The sequence below is a fragment of the Crotalus tigris genome, unplaced genomic scaffold (genome assembly GCF_016545835.1).
Source record: "Crotalus tigris isolate CLP2741 ecotype Arizona unplaced genomic scaffold, ASM1654583v1 scf7180000019944.6993514239:2294586, whole genome shotgun sequence".
Lineage (NCBI taxonomy): Eukaryota > Metazoa > Chordata > Lepidosauria > Squamata > Viperidae > Crotalus > Crotalus tigris.
The window spans coordinates 1,440,919-1,463,514 of NW_024097783.1; the positions used below are offsets into that span (position 1 = coordinate 1,440,919).

The 22,596-nt window shown below is 36.1% G+C and overlaps 1 protein-coding gene across 26 annotated transcripts in view; it reads right to left on the reverse strand.

Moving 5' to 3' along the window:
- BBX (BBX high mobility group box domain containing) overlaps positions 1 to 22,596 on the reverse strand; it is a 119,494-nt gene that overhangs the window by 38,779 nt on the left and 58,119 nt on the right. For 19 of the 26 annotated variants that reach the window (XM_039365036.1, XM_039365029.1, XM_039365035.1 and 16 more), the window contains 3 exons: positions 22,254 to 22,317; positions 5,923 to 6,093; positions 130 to 372 (listed from right to left, as the gene is read on the reverse strand). In XM_039365036.1, the coding sequence (XP_039220970.1) occupies positions 130 to 372; positions 5,923 to 6,093; positions 22,254 to 22,317 (478 nt within the window). The remainder of the gene's footprint in view (positions 1 to 129; positions 373 to 5,922; positions 6,094 to 22,253; positions 22,318 to 22,596) is intronic. The other 7 variants (XM_039365048.1, XM_039365050.1, XM_039365042.1 and 4 more) reach the window with 1 other exon arrangement.

Sequence of the window (22,596 nt, forward strand, 5' to 3'; positions counted from 1 at the left end):
TTAATTTTAAGTTGTAGTTTTTAATTTATATATTATTCTTTGATTTTTAATTTTCAGTCTTAATGGTTTGCCTGAATAAAAAAAGTGAAACATAAATCAAATAAATATATTGATCCTGTTATTGTATACCTCCTTGGCCATGTCCGTGTATTTTTGTTTTTCTTTAGGTTCAAGAAGAGACCACCAATCTGCCAATATTTTAGTAGCACCACGATTATCCAGACGAGGATGTTCTTGCCGGACAAGGGAACGATGACGTTTGCAGAACAAAAGGAATGCATTCATTGGTCTGCGAGCTCGCTGTTCTGAAGATTCCTCATCTTCTGTTTCATCAGCATCATGGTCAAGACCATCAGCACTCAGAATCTGGACCTATTTTACAATGAAGAAAATATAACATGTACAAAGAATGCTACTGAGAAGGACTTCTTGCTACATCCACATTTGCTCGGATACCTAGTTTCAAGTAAAGGAATATGTCTATATCCAGGCTCAGCAACTCCTTCCCAGAAAGAAAAAAACTTTATTTTCCTTAAAACAGTCCACTAAAATGTTTAAATCTTCCATTTAGACAGTTTAAGAGTATGAAGTCTTTGATACTAGAAGCAATATATAAAGAAAATTATATAAAAATATATTATGTAGGTTGCGATTCTTCTTCTTCTTCTTCCTCTTCTTCCTCCTCCTCCTCCTCCTTGCAATAAGTATTACTATCCAATACAATTGCATTTCTTTGATCTCTTTAAAATTTTCCCCTTTCTCTTTCTTCCCTTTAACTCATTTAACTATTTTAATTATCATTTTTCAATATATATATTATGTGTGTGTATGTACACAGGTTGTTCAAAGGCAATCCATTTTTTTATGTTACTAACCTGTTTGAATGGAACATGTTTAAATGATGAAATGAAGGAATTAAAAAGTAATATAACCTATTCTAATTTCATCAACAAATAATTGCTAAAATTTGCTTCCTCAATATTTTACGGGGAATTGAAAAGAATTTAAACAATAATATATTAACAAGAAGAATAGGATTTGGCAAGGATGAATTATCATCAATTATTTACCTATGTAAGAGGAACATAGAACAATGTTAAAAGGAACTACATTAAGTGATATGGTCATAAAGCACGACACCACATCATTGTATAATTTACCAACAGCTATCCTGCCAATTAAGTTCACAATTTCCTGATGGCTTCTAACAAGCAAAGCAGGCAGGAAGTTGCAAGTCCAGGTGAATTGCAAACAATCTGGAGGGCAGGAAGTGACTGCTGTCAGATGGGGGAGGCTTGGCAGTATGGTACAAGTGCAGCAGGGCTAGGGATGGCAACTGCCAGATGTGAGATGGTACACAGGTGGCTGGTGAGGAATGAGTGAGGCCAGGCTAGGCATGGCTGCTGTTGGTAAAGGAAGGTGTGCAGGTACCCAGGGAGACATGGCAAAGGTGACTGTTGCTGGGTGGGAAAGACTTAACCAGAACAACTTCTGACCTAAACTGCAGGCTTCCCCCATTAATTTTGCTTGTGGGAAGCCAGTAGGGAAGGTCACAAATGGCAATGACATGACCGTGGGATATTGTAATTGTCATAAGTGTAAGCTGATTGCCAAGGGATCACATGACCATGGAGTTACTGTGACAAATGGAACTTTTGAAGACCACTCAGAAGTACAATTCATTCAATAATGTTGTAACTTCGAATGGTTGCTGAATGAGTGGTCATTAACTGAGGACTACTTGTAGAACAATGAAATTCATTTCCTGCACAGTGCAGGAATTCAAGTTAAAGCATCTAACGGAGGGCTCAGCAAAACATCTCTCAGTGTTGTAGCTCTATGAGTGACCCTTCCAACAGATTGTCAGAGTTAAGTTCCCTATCTCTATTACTTCATGTTTCTTTGAAAGATCTGCAGTTTTGATTTTGGACAAATCATCCACATTTGCTTTGACTGAGTGGATGATAACAGACACTAACAATATAACTTTTATTGTTTTTCCATATACTTTAACTCTTTACAATATTGTCAACTTCATTACTTGGATTTCTCTGTTTATTGCTTCTGATCCTCTTAAGCAAACTTCAACTACTACACTGTAATCCAGGACAGGAATTTCACCAGATGGCTATTATGTTATTAAATTTTATATGCTTCACTGTACTAGTTGATGCTCATTTTATTTTCCATATTCAGAGCATCAGACGATAGACAACAAAGGCTACAAACTTTTATCATTCAATCTTCTTCCTGATGTTTCATTCAGAGCTACAATAATTACATTAAGACTCCTACATTCTTCTACAACAGACATGTCAAACACAAGGCCCGGGGGCCGGATGCGGCCTGCGAAGTGGTTTCATGTGGCTCACAAAGCCATCCTGGAAACAGTGAGGGAACGGCCCCCGCTGCCTTGAGCCTGGTCGGCCGGGAGCCAATGTACAATTTTGTGATGGCCATCTATGCTGAAACGCATTCAGTCTTAGCTCCACAAGGCCGTCTGGAAACAGTGAGGAACCAGCCCCTGCCGCATTGGCCCCACCCCCTGGGTGCATGCTGGGGAGGTGTCACCCTTTGTGAGGAATGAAGAAATGCACCATCGCCTGAAAGTGACCAGCAAATGGCCCTCACCTATTTAACATATCTGGCTTGATGGGCTCTGGGGGAGGGGTTTCAGCAGGCAGCGGAGCGCTCTCCTCACAGCGCCGAGAGGCTGAGCCAAGCGGCGCAAATCCCAAAGCCCAGTTCCTAGCATGCCCAGTTTCAGCAGGCAGCGGCGCTCTCTCCTCACAGCGCCATGAGAAGTGCACTGCTGCCTAGCCTCCAGCCTACCCAGTTTCAGTAGGCAGCAAGGTGCAAAGCTGGCAAGCTTCGCACCGCCTGGCTCAACCTCTCAGTGCTGTGAGGAGAATGCCTCACTGCCTGACAAAACCAGGCAGGCTGGGGGCTGAACGGCATTGCGCAGATAACATTGACTCTCACACTGCTCATGGCATCCCCTCCCCCAGAGCCCATGAAGCCAGATATGTGAAGTAAGTGAGGGCCATGTGCTGGCCACTCCCAGGTGATGGTGCATTTCTTCATTCCTAATGAAGGGTGACACCTCCCCAGCTGCATTTCTTGCCTGTTTTTCTCCCTCCCTCATCTCAAATATTTTCCCACCACTCTGTACTTAGGAAGGAAGGAAAGAAGGAGAGGGAGGGTCTGAGGGAAGTCCTGCTTTAGTCCTGCCCTGCTGCCCTTTCACCATCCCCTTGCCCCCTCCTCCTGGCCTATCCTGGGGGTCTCCCATCCTATTGCTAAGGAAGCTTTGGATACAAAGCCGGCTCTCCTCCCATGGAGAGGGAATGGGCCTCCCTCTGACTTTGCCCTCGTACCCATCATGAGCAACCTAAGTAAGGAGAGCACGCACAGCAGCAGCAGCCTTGAGGAGGAGGTAAGTGCAGCTGGGTGTCTCCTTGGGGAAGTGGGGCTGGGCTTGGTGCCGCAGGTGCTCGAGGGCCAGGCTGGCATTTGACCTCTGCTGTCCAGGGCTCCTGGCAGCCCACACCACCATCCAGCCCTCCCGCATAGCCTGAGAGAAACAGTGAGGCTCCTCCAGTAGACCATGCCTTGGCACTTGCCCTGGTCCCACCCCCTTCTGCCAGACCCTCAGATCTGTCCCACTCCTACCCAGGTCCCCACAGGAACCCTTGACACAAATGATGTAGAGCTGGCCATGCCCACCCAGTGGGCCACACCCACCCTGGTCACACCCACCCGGCCCCCCAAGGGCAACCACAATGCTGATGCGGCCCTCACTGAAATTGAGTTTGACACCCCTGTTCTACAATGTCCTAGTTTCTTTATCATTTATATCCTCACATGTACACTGGTGCTTGTTCAGAACATAAAAAACAGTAATAAAAAATTAAAAATACAAAAACCAACAGAAAAAATGCACAAACATACATTTCAGATACTATCTTGCATCGGCTCCCCAATTCCCTTTAGAAAAGGTCTATTTTTAAATATATCTGGAAGACAAGTAGAATTGGTGTCAAATACACCAAGGCAGGAGACCATTGCAGAAAGTCAGCACTTCGACAGAAAAACAAGGTCTCTAAGTCTCTGTCCATCAAACTCCCCAAAATGGGAGACAATGAGATGCTTTCCCAACATGACCAAAGTAGTTTGACTTATGCCAATGGAGAGATTGTTCTGAAAGTAACCAGGTGCCAAGCTATAGGTTACAATCAACACTTTAAACTGTAGTATGTACACATTGGTACCTTTGGATCTCTGGATCATTGCTTTTTGTACCAAGTGAAGCTTCTAGATGATCTCTAGAAGCAGCCACATGTACAATACTTGCAGTATTTGATTTCCTCAGCCAGTAAGATATGGGTGGGCTTACTCCAGCTTCCATCTCTTAAGCAATGTTATCTGACACAAGACATAACTTGCCTGCTGTTGATTTTGTTTGAACAAGATTCCCCCTCAGGTTCAGATGTCCCCTGCCTGCCTTTCTGAAGACTATCACTAAGCAGTAACTCAGAAAGTTTTGTGCCTGTTTCTGTTTTTGGTTGTTTGAAGTTATCTGTGACAAATATATTTTGCTACATTTTAATGTGTTTTTCTTTTAATTGAATATACAATGCATGTCCAATGGGTAGCTATCTGGTTGATTGACTAAATGAATAAAAATAAAATCTATACCATTCTAAATTTGGAAATGTATAGGTAGCTTCCAGTTTCATATAGTGTGGATGTGATTAGCCAGATACACCATTTGTTGTAGTTTTTTCTTTCATAATTATATTGTAGTTTTTTTAAAAATTTGGCTTAACTGTACACATTGCTATACCCCAAGAGCCATGATAGCACAGTGGTTAGAATGCAGTATTGCAGGTTAATTCTGTTGACTGCCAGCAGTTCAATCCTGACCAGCTCAAGGTTGACTCAGCGTTCCATCCTTCCGAGGTCAGTAAAATGAGGACCCAGATTGTTGGGGGCAATGTGCTGGCTCTGTAAGCCACTTGGAGAGGGCTGTAAACCAGTGTGAAGCACGTTATAAGTCTAAGTGCTATTGCTTTTGCTGAGATTGGTTCAAAATCAGATATGCCTAAATTGAATGATTTAAATTAAATTAAATTCACTCTGCTTATATGTTCTCTTTAGCCTTAGATATTAATAGCAGTATTTGGGTGAAGGTGGCACAACTTCAAGGGAAAGACTTTGAGGAATTTACGGTCTGCTGTTTTCATATGTTAATCAAATATAGTTTGAGGAATAATGTGGTCATCTGTTGTAGTCAAAACCCCACAATATGATTCAGGAAATATCTTCTTAGTTTTCAAAAACAGTATGTGCCTTATAAAATGCTCTTCAAAACACCATTAAAGATATGGTTTACTTGAGCACACAGTCCATTTTTAAGCTCTGATATGAAAAAAAGCTATTTATAAATGAGCTTAATTTCTTAAAACAGGTAATCCTTGACTTACAACCATTAGTTTAGTGACAATTCAAAGTTACAACAGCACTGAAAAAAGTGACTTATGACCATTTTTCACACTTAGAACTACTGAAGCACCCCATGGTCATGTGATCAAAATTCAGTTGCTTGGCAACTGGTTCATATTTATGATGGTTGCAGTGTCCAGGGATCATTTCATCAATTTTTGCGAACTTCTGACAAGCAAAGTCAATGGGGAAATCAGATTCACTTTACAACAGTTTTAATAACTTAATAACTGCAGTCATTCACTTAACAACTGTGGCAAGAAGTGTTGTAGCATGGAGCAAAAGTCACTTAACTGCCTCATTTAGCAACGGAAATTTTGGGCTCAATTGTGGTCATAAGTTGAGGACTTATGAGAAGATCTGCAACTCACTAAGGGGTGTAATTCTTAATTCTACTTTTCAAAAGGATAACTTTACCTTTTCAATATCTTCCTCGTCTTCTTCCTCCTCCTCCTCCTCAGAAAAGTCAAGAATTTTCTTTGCAAGTAGTGGATGCCACTGAAGACACTTCCTCTTTGGTCGTTTTCCAGTTCCTTCTCCGTCTGTTGAGTGATCTTTATTCCTATTGCTGCCTTTCATTACTGTGACCTACCAAGAATATAAATATGTATATTTCTTATATTAAAACATATGTATTGCAAACATAATATTGCAATCTTTGCACAAATAATTCATTAGTAAGTGTTATAGACTTTTGCAGTGCTTCTATACAAATAGCTAATTTTAGTGGGGTGCAAGAAGAAAAATGACAGCAAAGAAGCCAATGCACAATAGCACTTTTCAAGAATGTGCAAGTATGTTACACAGAAGGTAAAGATCTGTTTTTACTTTATTTCAAGGACAGATTCAAATGGAATCTCAGAGAAAATCAAACAATTAGAACAACTAGCAAGGGAAATAATCATTTCAATTGTTAATTTCAATCAGAGTCTGGACATATATTTTATTACATTATTCCTAATGACATTCATATTTGTGATATGTTTTTCCACTGGTATTAGAAGAAAGAAAGATTGTTAGCAGATTTGTTTGATTAACTTTCCATCAGATGACATCTCAATGAAAGGTCAAACTGTGCTGGTCTCCTAAATAGATAAAACTGTTGTTTTTAAGAACCATTTTGATGTTGTGGTTAAAGGCACCTAACTAGAAACCAGGAAACCTCGAGCTTTAGTTCTGCCTTAGTCATGAAGCCAGGATCCCTACAAAATCTTTGGAACTAAGTAATTTATTCTGCATCTCAGAAAATCACCATCAAATTTTAGCAGTAGGCCATATCATGTTTTTAGTAGGACCTGCTGCTAAAATTTGATGGTTATTTTCCGAGATGCAGAGTAAATTACCCAATTCCAAAGAGTTTGTAGTATTTTTATACTCCTTAATGTATGTAATAGTTGGGAGATTATAAATAATAGCGAAATAAAGCTAGTATATGTCATCCTCATTTAATGACTACTCATTCAGCAACTGTTTAAAATTACAATGGCACTGAATGAGCAATATGACTGGTCCTTAAAAGTCATACATGCAAATTGTCTCACACTTCTGTAATCATGTGATTGTGATCTGGGCACTTGGCAACTGGCTTGCACATATGATAGTTGCAATGTTATCTGATGACTTCCCATGAACAAAATCAATGGGAAAGTTGAGGGAATGTCACAAGTCACTCCAAAAGTTGCTTACATTTTCCCCCACCTGGCAGCAGTCACCCATGCTATATTTGTGCCATATCTGCCACCTGAACACTCTTCCCTGCCTGGCAATAGACACTTACCTCTATGCTGATCTGCTTGTGAGCTCTCTGGCACTCTCTGAACAGCAATCCTTGCATAATGATTGCTACAAGGTCTGTTGGGATCACCATCACTAAGCGATATGGTCACATGATATTGTGACTTACAACTACATTGCTTAGCGAGGTAAATTCTGGTTCCTTTGTTAACCAAGGACTACCTATATTTATGTATATGTATATATAATTTAGACTATTAAGGACATCAAACTCAACATGGACTCGGGGTGACATACAAATTTAATGAATTCCCTTTTTATGACTCTGTAGTCAAATTCTTAAAATCTACCACTGAAAATTTAAATTTACGGTATTTTTTTTAAAAAGGCTATTAAGGCTCAGGACATGCAATTCCACTCTTGTAAATATGTTTCATACAGCATATTGTTTTTCATATAACTTTACCTGAAACACTAATATCCAAAAGTTTACAATGATTTTCTTTTTGTGTATTTTATTAACTTTAGGCAAAAATATAGATGAAAGGTTACTGCTGAGTGTTCACATCCTTGTGAGATTTTCTAATGATACATCCAAATTATTGCTAATGACATTTTTTTTTTAAAAAAAAAAGTAGGAATAACACTTTTTGGAACAGGAATAACATTTTTTGATTTATCAAAAAGAACCACTGTATATCTCACTTTAAGTATTCTAACGTTTACTATACTGTGACTTGATATTTACTATGCCACCAGTTCAGATTAGTTACTTCATTTCCATAAACTAGTCCTATCCATCTCTGTTCAGTATTAAAAAGTTTTTTTTAAAGTTTGTGAAATCCCAAATAATTTTGCACAAAAAGGCACTGATGAATTGCTACCATTTTGCAACCCATTAGAACTTGAATTATTCTGTTCCCCGCATCTTTAACTGGATTAAGAAATCTTCTCAGTGTGTAAATAATCCCTCAGCATGATACTAAGTGCTCTATTGTATAATACTTGAGAACCTTGCAGAATAGTGTCTAAAACCAAGCAGAAACAGCATTTTAAATAGTCCTTCCAAATTGTAATGAAAATATTATAATAGATATTACTTGTTATCCTTTCTGTCTTATGAACAATTGTTTACAAAGTTTGTCATGTTTTTCAGATGTTCATTATCTCATTAACTATGTGAAATATATTTTATTGAATAGGTACAACATGCAGATTATATATCCTGAAATACATTTTATTACTGTCATATTATTGTAGTGCCTTTCTAATTCAGCTATTCGGAGTATTTTAATATACAGTTTAATCAAAAGAAAATAAGCAATGATAAAAAAATGTACTCTGGATATAATATAAAAATATTCTTGTTTGCACTATCAATGGATAAAAGAATCCCACCATGTACAACCTTAAAATATAAAAAGGTAAAAGATGCTTTATTATTAGAAAACTGAATTTACTGTTTCAGTGATTGACAAAGTGATAATTTGATTGCCTATAAACCTATGATGAATTATTTCTTAAAATCAATAAAAATAAGATTTGCAAGGTATGGAAGAACAAAGTGCACTGGCTAAACTAAATCTCAAATTATCAGATCAATTTCTAACTTGGATTACAGACTTGATCATACTAACATACAGCTGGGTTATTTCTACTGATGAAGTAAGATTCATAGAAAGCTTGCGTAATTATTTTTTATTGGATAAAAACAGAAATGCACAATCTATAAGAGATCAATAATTATACTGATACTTGGGAATAAATGCAGAAAGATAATAAGGCCAGACATGCACCATTGTTTCAGTACTAAATATTTATTTTCCTGAAGATAAATGGACTTCTCACCAAATATATATATATAATTGCAGCGTTGACATCTTCCACGTATATGTGTGTTTGTGTGTGTGTGTGTGTGTGTGTGTGTGTGTGTAAGATGTCAACGTTGCAAATACTGTATATTCTTGCTTTGACAAAATATGCAAAACTCTCTGGTATTTTTAGAGTTAATGCAGAGCAGAGGAGGGAGGAGGGTAAAGCCAGGGAAAAAGGAACGGAAGTGAATCTTTGTCCTCCGGGCTAATTGGAAGATGTGACTTATGACTGCAAAATAAGGGAGGGGTTTAGAAAGAAAAGTTAGACGCAAGCAAGAGAAATTCAGATTTTGGAATAAACATCCATGATGTGCCGTCGATTTGTTACACTGTTAATAAAGGCTTTAGGATAAACATGCCTGGAAGTTCTTTGAAGTGTTTCATTAGTCGGAATCATGACAGAAAAATTTTTAGAGATCAGAGGTCCCCAACCTTTTGGGCATCAGGGACCGGTTACATGAAGTGGTTTTTCTACGGACCGGAGGAGGCGTGGTTTTGTGCGCCGCCTGCATCCTGTGGATGGGGCTTTCCTTGTTTGTGCAGAATGGTTGCTGGCCTGGTACTGGTCCATGGACCAGGCGTTAGGGACCCGTGTTATAGATTGTGACATTTAATCTTTAATAAAACCAGAATGAAATATTTGGAGAAGCTCTTGTTGTAATGATCAGAAATGTATCATTGGTTAATTATCTTCAGAGAAGTAGTGCAGTTCAAAAGAAAGTACAAGAACAAGATAGAACACTCAAGAAACGTAAACAAATTTCAAAAACTTGCAATATAAAATTTAGCACATTTGTTGGGGATTATTTATAAAATAATCTGAACATATCAATATTGCATGGTTAAAGGGATGCAGAATTTAAACAGGAGGACTGATGTATCATAATAGGAATACCAGTAGAAGATAAATATTAAATTAACTGAAAATATTACACTGAAGGGAAAAAAAACTATTAAAAGATTTTTGGTAATTTATGTTTTAAAATTTTTTGGAGATGTCAGATTGAATCCTTATTTTCTCACATTTGATGAGAATCATAAAGCTCAAATATTCTAAAAGATAATAGATTAAAAACAAATCTTAAGTATTGACTTTCTACTTTTCTATAATAGTAGTCAAAGCTGTAAGAATTTACATCAATGTCAAAATAAAATCAAGATTGTAACAGAATTCTATTTTACTACAAACTATTTATGGGTTATAATTCTGCAAATGTACTATCTCCAATGTTCTGGTTTCTCTCAACTTTGTCTTTCAAATATTAGAATTTTATCTGATTCATTATGATAGATTTTTCTTAATTGTTTATTCTGATGAATTATTTTGACATTGGTTACCCCTTCATTAGTGATTTGAAAGTTTATTATTATTTGTACATGTGTTGCTAATTTGATATAATCTACTTGGACAAATCTTGTCCAATTTTACTTAGTTTAATTTCCTTCTTGTTTCTTTTTCTACTTTTCTTAGTTGTATTTGGTTGCATTTTGAAATATATGTTAAAATAAAACTTAAAAAATATACTATATGTATGAGAGGGGGATTATTTTTAGTTATATATAGACAATTTATTCATCATTCACATAATTTTAATTCTTAGATATTTATATTAACTGTCTTTATATTCTTGGTGATTTATCTAAAGATATAGATTTTTATTAGTTATTTTCTGATGACACTTTTGTTTATTTGTATTCTATCCAGAGTCCCTCTGTGAGTGAGGGGGTGGTTTCTAAATTTGATAAATATATAAATAAATAAATGCATACCATGTTAAAATATTAATTAGCTTTAATTTAGCTTAATGAGATATGTAAACTTAAGGAACCATGTCACCCCACTGGTATTGGTCCACTCCACCCATGCCGGCAGAGGAGACATGCTGAGGGTACATGTCAGTCAATGAATTCTGGTTGGTGGGCTCCAGGAGAAGATCCCTCCCTGCCATGGCTCTTGCCCTTTGCAACATCTTACCCCCTTAAGTAAGATTGGCTCCCACTTTTCTGACCTTCCGTATGGGCCTAAAGACCTGGATCTGCCAGATGGCTTGGGGCCCCAAAGGGGGATCATCAGAATGGAAAGGGTTGATGAATTAAGAGGCAATCCCACTTCCCCCTTATAATTCTATTTTTGATTGTAATTTCCATTTTTATTGTTTTAGAAATATTTATGTTTTATTATTTTAATGGTATTAATGCTGAAGTGTAAGCCACTCAGAGTTGCTTCAAAATGAGATGTGGCAAATAAATTTAATAATAAAACAAACAAACAAACATTAAATAAATAAAGTCATTTACTGCAGCTTGCATGTAGTGAAATGTTTAATTGAGAAAGAATAATTTATACATTGTGCTAAATAAAAATAAACCACATTTTATGTTAGCATTATACTATATGTGAAGGACAATTTAGAAACAGAAGCTAATCTTCTTTTAGGGCACCTCATGAGATTGCCTAACTAGAGTTATAAACAGATGAGCTACATGTTTTACCTTTTCAATATAGGAGCTTACTATTAGTTTCTCCACAAGGTGGATTATAGCAATAACAACGGACTCTATTAATATCATTCAAAGGCATTTAATAACTAAGAAAAGCGTTCCCTAGTTCTTCTATTCTCTGAACTCAAGTACGTCCCAATATACTTCAGCAATAATCCAATATTCTCAACATATTTGAAAAGCATATGGAAGGTTGTAGGAGAAATCCATTCAGTAGTAATTTCCATTATAATGGCAGAAGTACAGCACTAAATAAAATATCAAATGAACCACTTCATCAATTTGCCAGAAATCATGATGCCACATAAAATTGAGTTTATGAAAACATTGAACATGGATCATTAGAAGCTTCCAGTCATGCTAACCAAAGATTACCACTTTTGAAAGAGTCAGGGATGGAATTTGCACCATTCAAATGTTTTTATGGAAGACAATAACTGCAGGAACAATAATGTTGTACTGATAAAATGCAAAATCTATGTTTATATCCTTATATATGATTTTATCTATTGTTTGACTTAATAACAAGATAGATATTTAATATTCAGAGAACAGTTACAATTTTAATTGGGATTGTAGCTCTAGCATAACTAGGTTATGCAATTTATCTTATGAAATGTAAAAAAAAATGCTCATTTACTTAGTACCAATTATTGACCAGACAGTTAATCAATTCTGTTTCACAGCAGACATCTAGTAATGAGCATTTCTAACTTTTAAGAATTAATGGTCTAATAGGGAACATGCTGTGAGCAAATGGTAGTTTGCCAGCAGAGAAGAACAATAAATTGAGTTACTATAAGTAACTAACAGAAAAGCAAAACTGTCCCTTGACTTTTTTTCTGAGTATCATGTCTTCTTTCTATTTTAAGACTATTATTTCATTCTTTTCACAGTTTAAAATCAGAAAGGTAATCTGTTTATTTAGTTTTGTAACTGGTATTTTAAAAAGGAATCAATATTTTAAAGAGATATTCCAAAATCCCCTTTGCTGGATCCTATTAATAAAAGAAGTGGAGTTGTTTTGGCAAAGTGAAAAGGAAATAGCTAATTAATCATTTGGGAATGTGTATTTAATTTTCATCACACTAAATAAGTAAGGATGTTGAAAAGAAACTTCCAGTTCTAGTTCAAATAATTGCCAGGCTCATATATAACTATCATAAAGGAACTAAACATCTAAATTTCAAGAAAACAAGTTAGTTTAGAAGGTCAGAGAATGCTGAGAGATGTCCATTTCTGGAATATACTAACTGATACCATTAAGAACTATAACACTTAATCAAGGCAGACAAATAATAAATCCAAAACCCAAGCAATTAACAGTTATATCAAAAGAATACTGATCAAGGCCCAACTAAAGAAAAACTAAAGAAAATCAAACAAAGGAAAGTATATTTGTAAATGATTTATAACTTACTTTAAATTGTATTTAAATTGTATATAAATAAACTACCGGTATTTATAGTTTATTGTCTTGTTGAGAGTACAGGAATGGTTTATACTCTGGTAGATTTATATTGTCTGTGGCAAAGGTTTAAATATGAAATAGGTTAATGGACACCTGCATTAAACAGAAGGAAAAAAAAACAGAGGTGGAATTCCTCATTTTATATTTTACCTATTCTCTAATCACCATTTTGGTAATAAACTGATATAGAAAACAACTTGATTAACCAATCCAGAATCTTGACTAGAAGAATAAAATTGCAAGTATTTCTTCTTCCCTAATATATCAAAGTAATAGTCACACAATTCATTTCATCATTAACACGCTATAATTGAATTCAGGCAGAAGAAAGTGGAGGATGGGGGGGGGGGCTGGCATGCTATGGTCCATGGGATTGTAAAGAGTCGGACACGACTTTGCAACTGAACAACAACAAAAACTTGGTTAAACAGTCATTTGTAAATCAAATAATTTTAAAAGGCCCTTATTATCCAGACTATACCTATTGTTTTCTTTTTTTGTAGCAACCGTTAGTTCTCTCAGGAAACACTCAATAAACATGAGAGAGATATTAATGGCTAGTCTTTTCAGGGCATTCTGTGATATAGTATTCTTAGAACATATTGTTTTTCTGTCTATGTGTTCTTTTATGATTAGCGCTGTGATTTGATTTTTCATTATGTGATTCTATTGATAACTTAATTCTGGTACCTAATCATGTTTCCAGGGTCAGGTTGCCCATTTATTTTTTTAACTCATTCCAAAAGCTCTTAGAATATCTACACTTTGTTTTTATCCTCGACATAGTTCAAACCTGAATGCCCAGTAGATTATCTGAAACATAACACCCACAATGTATGATGTGGATTTATAAACTAATTTTAGATTATATATTTATTGATTGTATAAAAAAAGCTACCACTGTGGGATAATACCATCTTTTGGTACTCATCACCTTTCCTAATGCTTCCATTTCTTAGCATTTAATACATCTCTTAATTTCCTTATGAAACTAAAATACTTTGGCCACCTAATGAGAAGGAAGGACTCACTGGAAAAGGGCCTAATGCTGGGAAAGATTGAGGGCAATAGAAGAAGGGGACGACAGAGAATGAGATGGCTGGATGGAGTCACTGAAGCAGTAGGTGTGAACTTAAATGGACTCCAGAAGATGGTAGAGGACAGGAAGACCTGGAGGAACGTTGCCCATGGGGTCGCGATGGGTCGGACACGACTTCGCAATTAACAATAACAAAATTTCCTTATAACCTGAATTATTACAAAAAGCTTTATTTTTTCCTGTTGTTTCTCTTTTGCAAACTTTTTCCTTCAGACTGAATACAAATTAAGATAAATGCATAATTAGAGTCTTTCCATCTATGCTGCTGCATTTCCTCAATGCAAACACAAACTGCTGCTCTTTTGCTAGAAAAGGTCTTATTCTAAAATGTATAGAGCTCTAATCTTCTACATAATTAAGTGCTTGACCTCAATACCCTCTAATACAGGGTTTATAAAAGACCAGATACAGATATTTATATTTTTGGCAATGAGTTAACATACTTTTGTTGAAAGAGCTCAGGTGATGCATATATTAAAAAGTAACTATGGAAAAAATTACTTTAAAAATACTACTTCTATTATTTGATATTAGTGTATCAATAGATAAAAAGTAAAACTTTTTACTTTTTGTTTTGCCTCCATGAAACAAATTATTCTAGATAATTGCAAATTAGTTACAGAAAAGAAATGCTGAAAAATACTAAGCACTATTTTAAAAGCAGACATCTCTCTTTTTTTAGTCATTTAATTTCTTTTTCTTAATAGCTAGTAAGGACTACAGTAAAACAGTGCCAATTATATTGTATGAGAATTAGGTGCCATCTAGTGGTGATTTTATATTTTATATTCTTAAAAAACAGACAAATTTGTAGATATTTAATTAGCATAATTATATAATTTTGTTTCAAAATAAAAAATGCACCACAAAATGTAACACTCCTGTTCAATATTCACTTACAGGGTAATGGGTCAATTTTCCCATTCTAATCATTTTCAGTTTTTCTTTTTCTTTTATGCCCAGCAATGTCAGCATTTTTTCATCCTATAATATCCTCATGGACTATTGTTGAAATTATTAAAAAAATTCCTAACTCTTGTGTCTGGGTGATGATTTCAATACATATGCAACAAAGCCTATGCCTTAACAGTAAAAACAAATAAACAAAATAGGTGGTACTTTGCTCAATAGTAGCAACTGTAAGAGGGATCTCGGAGTCCTAGTGAACAATCACTTAAACATGAGCTAGCAGTGTGCTGCAGCTGCCAAAAAAAGCCAACACAGTGCTAGGCTGCGTTAACAGAGAGATAGAATCAAGATCACATGAAGTATTAATACCACTTTACAATGCTTTGGTAAGGCCACACTTGGAATACTGCATCCAGTTTTGGTCACCATGATGTAAAAAAGATGTTGAGACTCTACAAAGAGCAACAAAGATAATCAGGGGACTGGAGGCTAAAACATATAAGGAACGGTTGCTGGAATTGAGTAAGTCACTCTAATCTAATGAAGAGAAGAATGATGGGTGACAAGATAGCAGTGTTCCAATATCTCAGGGGCTGTCACAAAGAGGGAGTCAAGCTATTCTCCAAAGCACCTGAAGGCAGGACAAGAAGCAACAGATGGAAACTAACCAAAGAGAGAAGCAACCTAGAAATAAGGAGAAATTTTCTGACAGTTAGAACAATTAATCAGTGGAACAACCTGCCTCCAGAAGCTGTGAATGCTCCAACACTGGAAGTTTTTAAGAAGAGACTGGACAACCATTTGTCTGAATTGATATAGTGTTTCCTGCCTGAGCAGGGGGTTGGACTAAATGACCTCCAAGGTCCCTTCCAACATTATTATTATTATTATTATTGTTATTATTATTATTATAAAATATAAAATGATTAGGAAAAAATACATCTCAGCCAAGAATCTTATGCAAGCATACATTTCTTTGCTATTCATCAAAGTTACCTGTTTGTAGCTGTTTCAAGAACTGAATTTATATTAATGAACTGGTTCATTAAAGCATTAAAAAATTTTCTATCTTGCACCTGAATCTGAAAAAAAGATTTAATTAATAGCAGATAAGTGCTATGCTCACTCATGTAATGTTTGAAATGTGTCTTCCTAGTCTTTTCCAAAGTGTGCACTTTGATGTTTATGAGTCATCAGGTCAGTTTGGAATTTTAGCAACCAGAAAAAAGAGAGGTTTTCTAAAGGAGGATATCTCCTCAATCTGGTCCATCAGGTTTTCCATTAGGTGCGCCTATCACTGCTGCAATTGAATCCAAATAAATTCCTGCTCATCATCTTCTTTTCTTTCCTCTTACCTTTCCCATTCATCATTGTGGAGTTCTCCAGAGAGTAAAGTCATTGTATAATGTGTCTGAAGCAGGATAAATTAAACCTGATCACTTGTGCTTCAAGTGAGAACTCTAGGTTGATTTTTTTTAATGAACTGTTTGTATTTTTTTTTTTTCTTGGCTATTCATGGCAATCTCAAGGAGTCGTCCCCAAAACTCAAAGTTCAAAAGCTTCAATACTCACCCAATTGCTTTCTCAAAAGGTCAACTTTCATGTATATAAAATGTCACAAGGGAACCATTGCCTACACCATTCTAATCTTTGTAGGTTTAGACACATTCAGGCATCTGAACAATTTTTCCAAGGCCTTCATGGCTACTCTACTAAGTGCAAGTCTGCAGTTTATTTCTTGATTGCCAACCGTTTTCTGCTGATAGTTGATTCTAAAAGCCAAAGGCTCTCTATCATTCAATATCTTCATGTCAATTCTAAAAGCAGTTGTATCATTTGTAATCAGTTTAGTATACTTTATATTTAATTTCAATTCCATTTTAACTGTATTTGTTGACCTTCTTACTAGAGTATGTATTTATGTTTCTTTTTTAAATTTTAAAACCATACTCATCTTCTTCAAATCCAGTTTCCTTTATTATATATTCTTCATAAAGGTTGAATAAATAAGGGGAAAATATGCAGCCTTATTTCACTCCTAAAGTGAGCACTGACCTTGTAAAATCATTCCCATGCATGATTATTTTCTAGGATATTGCCAATTAATTTAGCATTTTTAAAAAATTGGATGGAATGGTTAGTATCTTAAATTGCCTCAAATCAGTGGTGGGATTCATCTGGTTCGCACCACTTCAGCAGAACCGGTAGCTAATTTTTTGTTGCCCGGGCCCAGAATGGACTTCTGGAAGTGGCATACATACAGAGAACCGGTTGTTCACATATTTGAATCCCACCACTGCCTCAAATGACACACATTTTTTTTTTAAGTTTAGAATCCTAACATATGTACATAAAAGTAAACTCTTGTCAATTAATAGGAGATCCTTCGGAACACTGTTGAACTGACTTATACATATTTAAGCTGTATTAGCTGTAAGCTCCAAAAATCTACTTAAAAATAAAGATTGAATCTATTTTATCTAATTCTAAATAGTACACATATACTATATACATACACAATTGAATCTAGCACTTCAATTGACAATATTAGTGATGATCCTTGGTAAGATCAGAATTCTTAAGCTAAAGCTGCAGAATTTGGCTTTTGAAATGATTATATTTATTTGACTCAAATTTCTCAAGATTGAGAGATTATTTCTCATAATTCAACTGAGTCTTATTTCTACCATCTAAGATTTATTTAAAGCACTTAAATAAAAATAGTAAGGAAATGATAAGTTTAATTAAACTAATTCAGTTTAGGCACTGCCCAACTTTGGATGGCTCTGGCTGGCTCACAATGTAACAACAACAAAAATATAATATGAATAATTATTGACAAAATAAAGAACAAGAAAAATACGAACCAAAAAAAAGGAGAAAAAAAAGGAAGAGAATAAGATGATTATGTGGCAACAATAGCAAAAAGCACACCATATAAGGAAGGATCCCACCCTAGCCTAAAGCTTGGAAGAACAGACAGGTCTCTTCCAGAATGCCAGGGTGGGAGATACACAGATTTTCAGAGGAACTTCATTCCGAAGACAGAATGTATGACAGAGAATGCCTGAAAGATAATGCTTTTGAATTGAAGAGACCTGACGCTCATTAACCCTGCCACCTCACACTGATGGACAGACACAATTGGAGATAGGTGGTCCATCAAATAACCAAGCTCCATGACATGCAAAGATTTATAAGTCATATACAGCACTTTGAATCACACCTGAAAGCAAAGTGACAGCCAGTGCAACTCTCAGAGCAAAGGTACCACATGGCCAAGCTATGCCCACCACTGCCCATTCAGAAGCAATGTTGTGTTTGGACCAATGGAACCTTCCAAGTAGTCTTCGATGTTAGTCCAATGCAGAGCTCATTACTTTAGTTCAGCGGTTCTCAACCTATGGGTCGCGACCCCATTTGGGGTCGATCGACCTCTTTTGTGGGGTCGCCAAACACGGCGATCCGCCATTTTGTCGCCTCCGGGGGCGCGCTGCGCCTCCAGGGGGCGGTGCCGTGCACGCGCGCCGTGCGTGGGGGCGGCGGCGCGCCTCCGGGGGGCGGCGCCATGCATGCGCGCTGCGCATGGGGCGGCGGCGCGCCTCTGGGGGGCGCCGCCGCACATGCGTGCCGTGCATGAGGGCGGCGCCGCGCCTCCGGGGGGCGCCGCCGCACATGTGCGCTGTGCGGGCGGGCAGCGCCGCGCGTGTGCACTGTGTGCAGGGGCCCGCCCCCATGCGCGCTGCACGCGGGGGGGCACCGCGCATGCGCGCCGCGTGCGGGGGCCCCACCCCCATGCGCACCGCGCCGCGCATGCGCATAACGTTTGTGTGACGGGGTCGCCATCACACAAACGTTGAGAACCGCTGCTTTAGTTGAACCATGACTGACTAGGGAATAAGTGACTGTCTGAAGAGCCTCCCAATCTAGGAAAGACCACAACTTGTGCATGAGATGAAGTTGTGCAAAGCACCCATAGCTGCTACCTGTTCATAAAGCCTAATACATTTATTTAAAAATAAATGTATTTCTAAAGTGTTTTTACCCAAATAAACACATTTAACTTGGCACTTCAATTAAGACAGCCTGTTGATTTCCAGATATCATAAATTACTGTACAATTTCTAGCATTCACAAGGTCAGCAATCACCTAATTGGTTAGGATGATAATTATATCTCAGTGTATTTGGAAGACTCAAGGGTGACTTAAATATCACGGAATCAAGAAAGACTAAATATATAGCACTCCATCCTTTCCCTATTTTCCTCACAAAAGGCCTACGAGATGGGTTGTGAGTAACTGGCCAAAGTCAGCCAGTGCCAGCTTTCACACCTAACACAGAACTACAACTCATGGTCTTCTGATTTTTAGGTCAACACCTTAACAACTATGCATATATATGTTTGTGTGTGACCCTAAATAGAGAAATCTCATACAAATTGAAAGGAGAAAATTATGTATGCTAAAATTTATTATGAAAATTATCTTTAAAACAGAGATTGAAAACTTGAAATGCCATATTGCATGAAGCTGTAAAGTCCTTTTTATGGTTCCTGGTGTCAACAGGTTTGTTAAAATCTGATTGCCAGAGTTTGACACTTTTAAGTAGAAAATGTTAAAAATTGTAATGCACTTAGTTTGAAAATAAAAATAAAAAATATTTCAGATCCTACCTCCTCCAATACCTACTGTATAAAGGGAATATTTAAATACTGTTATTACTCACCCTACATCATTTCCCATTTACAAATGTTAATATATGCAAGGTTATCAAAAAGATCTCCCAGACTTGCTCTGTATCAATATTAAAATCTTATCATGCTAGAAATTTTACAATATCAATAAAACCACAAACCTAGAAAAACACACACATACACACACAAGCACACATATGTGTGTCAAATAGGTGAGTTTACAAAAACATTTTTGTATTGTTCCACATGCCATGTATTATGATTTATAACCTAATACATAGGTTTGTGATAGTTCTACTTTGTTCTCTAATTTTATTTACTTGTATTTTAATAGTTGCAGAACAGGATATAAATGAAAGTATCAAACCAATTTATTTTCACAGACTCCAAATCTTAAGAAAAGAGAGCCAAAATAATATCAGTATTTTTTAAAAAATAATCCATGAAGGTGCATATCCAGCAGATAATTTCACAGCAACAGCGGAAGTTTGATATTAATAATAAGTCTTGGATAATATCCTATTAAATTATACAAGTGAATTTTTCTGTTAACTAGAAATGATAACCTAATAATAGTAACAATAGGGCCAGAAAGACTGAGCACTGTGAAAGAAAGCTAGGAACGGTTGATATCCACCCACATGATTGTCCCCAAAAGCATTTTGATCGGCAAATATTTGAATTCTATACTGGGGCAAAAATAAGAACAACAAATCACATTTTAGGATCAAAACAAATCTAAACAAAAATCCCTAATGGTTTAGGTTAAAGATTTAATGTATTCTAAAAAGCATGGACAGTAAATTAAGTGATGATGTTATTGTCTGTGTCCACTACAATGCAGTATGGTTAAGCATAAAACCATGATTTATGATTTAGTATGTGTGAACATCTCTCTTTGGTTTAATACATTTTTAATTACAATATATAACTGCTTAGCACAATGTATGAGCCTATCCACCTCACATTTTTACATATTGTGTCTATTTACAACTGTAACTGTAATAAGAGGTGTTCAGTGGCTCAAAGATGCTGAAAGTGGTCTTTGTTCTGGTGGTTCAAGTCCTAAAACTGTGTGGTGGAATGAGTTCACTTGCTTCTAGCCAACCTATAAGTTCTAAAGCATGCTACATGCAAGTAGGTAAATAAGTACCACTTTGGTGAGAAAATAACAATATTTTGTGCGGTAATATGAATCCAGTCGTTGCCAGACCTTCCCTAATGCAACATCCAAGTGTGAGATGACATCAATGGAGGGAGAAACTCTGGCTCACTGCTGCAGAATGCCATTGAACCTGAGTGTAGAGGTAGTCTGTCCCCTATGGTGCACTCTAAATAGAGCACAAATGTGAACAAAATGGACTAGCAATTCTCAGCAGTAAAACAACTACTCTGTACTAACACTGTAGTTTCCTGGCATCTCCATACACAAATACACTCCATACACATCCAACATCTCCATACACCAAATAAATGTAATACATAGAATACATAGTAAATTAGTAAGTAGAAAATCGGTATAAAATTAATAAGTTAATAAACGGTTGTTTCCTTAGAGGATCTGATATAGACCTGTCAGTCAATTTTCCTTGTATTATTAAATAATAGCCATAAATACACTAAATAGACCATTCAGAAATAGCTTGTCAAGTCATGAAGATAAGTCATAAAGATATACTTCACCAAACAAGTGTTAGTTTATTCTTCATTCTGTAGCATTCTCATTCAAATACTGTTCTGCTCACCATGATGTTTTTATTCAATTACACAGTCATCAAACATGACTAACAGTATGTAAGATGTCCTCAATAGGAATATGCAATCAAAAGATTACAGCATTTCTTTTGTATTGGGGAGCATCTTACAGATGTCTTCAAAAATCCTTTAGTATAAATGGAGTTTATCAGCTATGTTTAACTCAATAGAAAGCAAATTTAACATTTATCTTTGTTAGCTTAAAACAGTGCTCCCTAAACCTGAGTAAATTACCCCAAATTAAATAAAAATGTTTTTTTGCTTTGGGTAAAAACATGCAAATAGAACAGAACAATAACTTTATTGTTATTGTTAATCAATATACATTAAAAATAAGATTTCATTGCATACAGCTCTCAAAGGGTAACCACCTCCAATATATACTGCATAAACATGACCAAAAACAAAACAAAACAAAAAACCCATTATCTAATCACAACAGGATATTTAAATTGACTTAAAAAGTTTTACCTACAGTGGGTAAAAAAAGATTTTCAGATATGCAGTTTGGGGTAATGAAGGAAAAGATTTGAGATATTTGAGTTGTCCCTATCAGATACCCTATTTCATTTTTTCCCAAAAGCTTAGTTTTAAGCAATGTACAAACAAATAGATGAAGTTGCATAAAAACATATGAGGCAATATATAGTATGCTTACTTTGTAGCAAGTAAATATGTTGATTTTATATAACAGAACTTCATAATTTACCTTCCACTCATCCAGAACAGCAATGGACAGTAGTATCTGTGAAGGATTCCATGTGCTAAAGGGACTGAAGAGAGATCTCCAGTAAGCAAATGTACATTATTAGACCACAATTTATTTTGGGGCCATCATGGATAACCTCCTATAAATATCAATTCACAAGTAAATCCTAGTGATCCAATGGGTTGATTCCCATGTAAGAAGTAATAAGATATTACTTCAATTTGTTGAATTCTTCATCACATTCAACAGTTGAACATAACATAAGTCAGTTTTGTAATTATGCATGCTTATAAATATATATTAGAAAACAATAACCTTTAATCTGAAATATTATTTATTATGT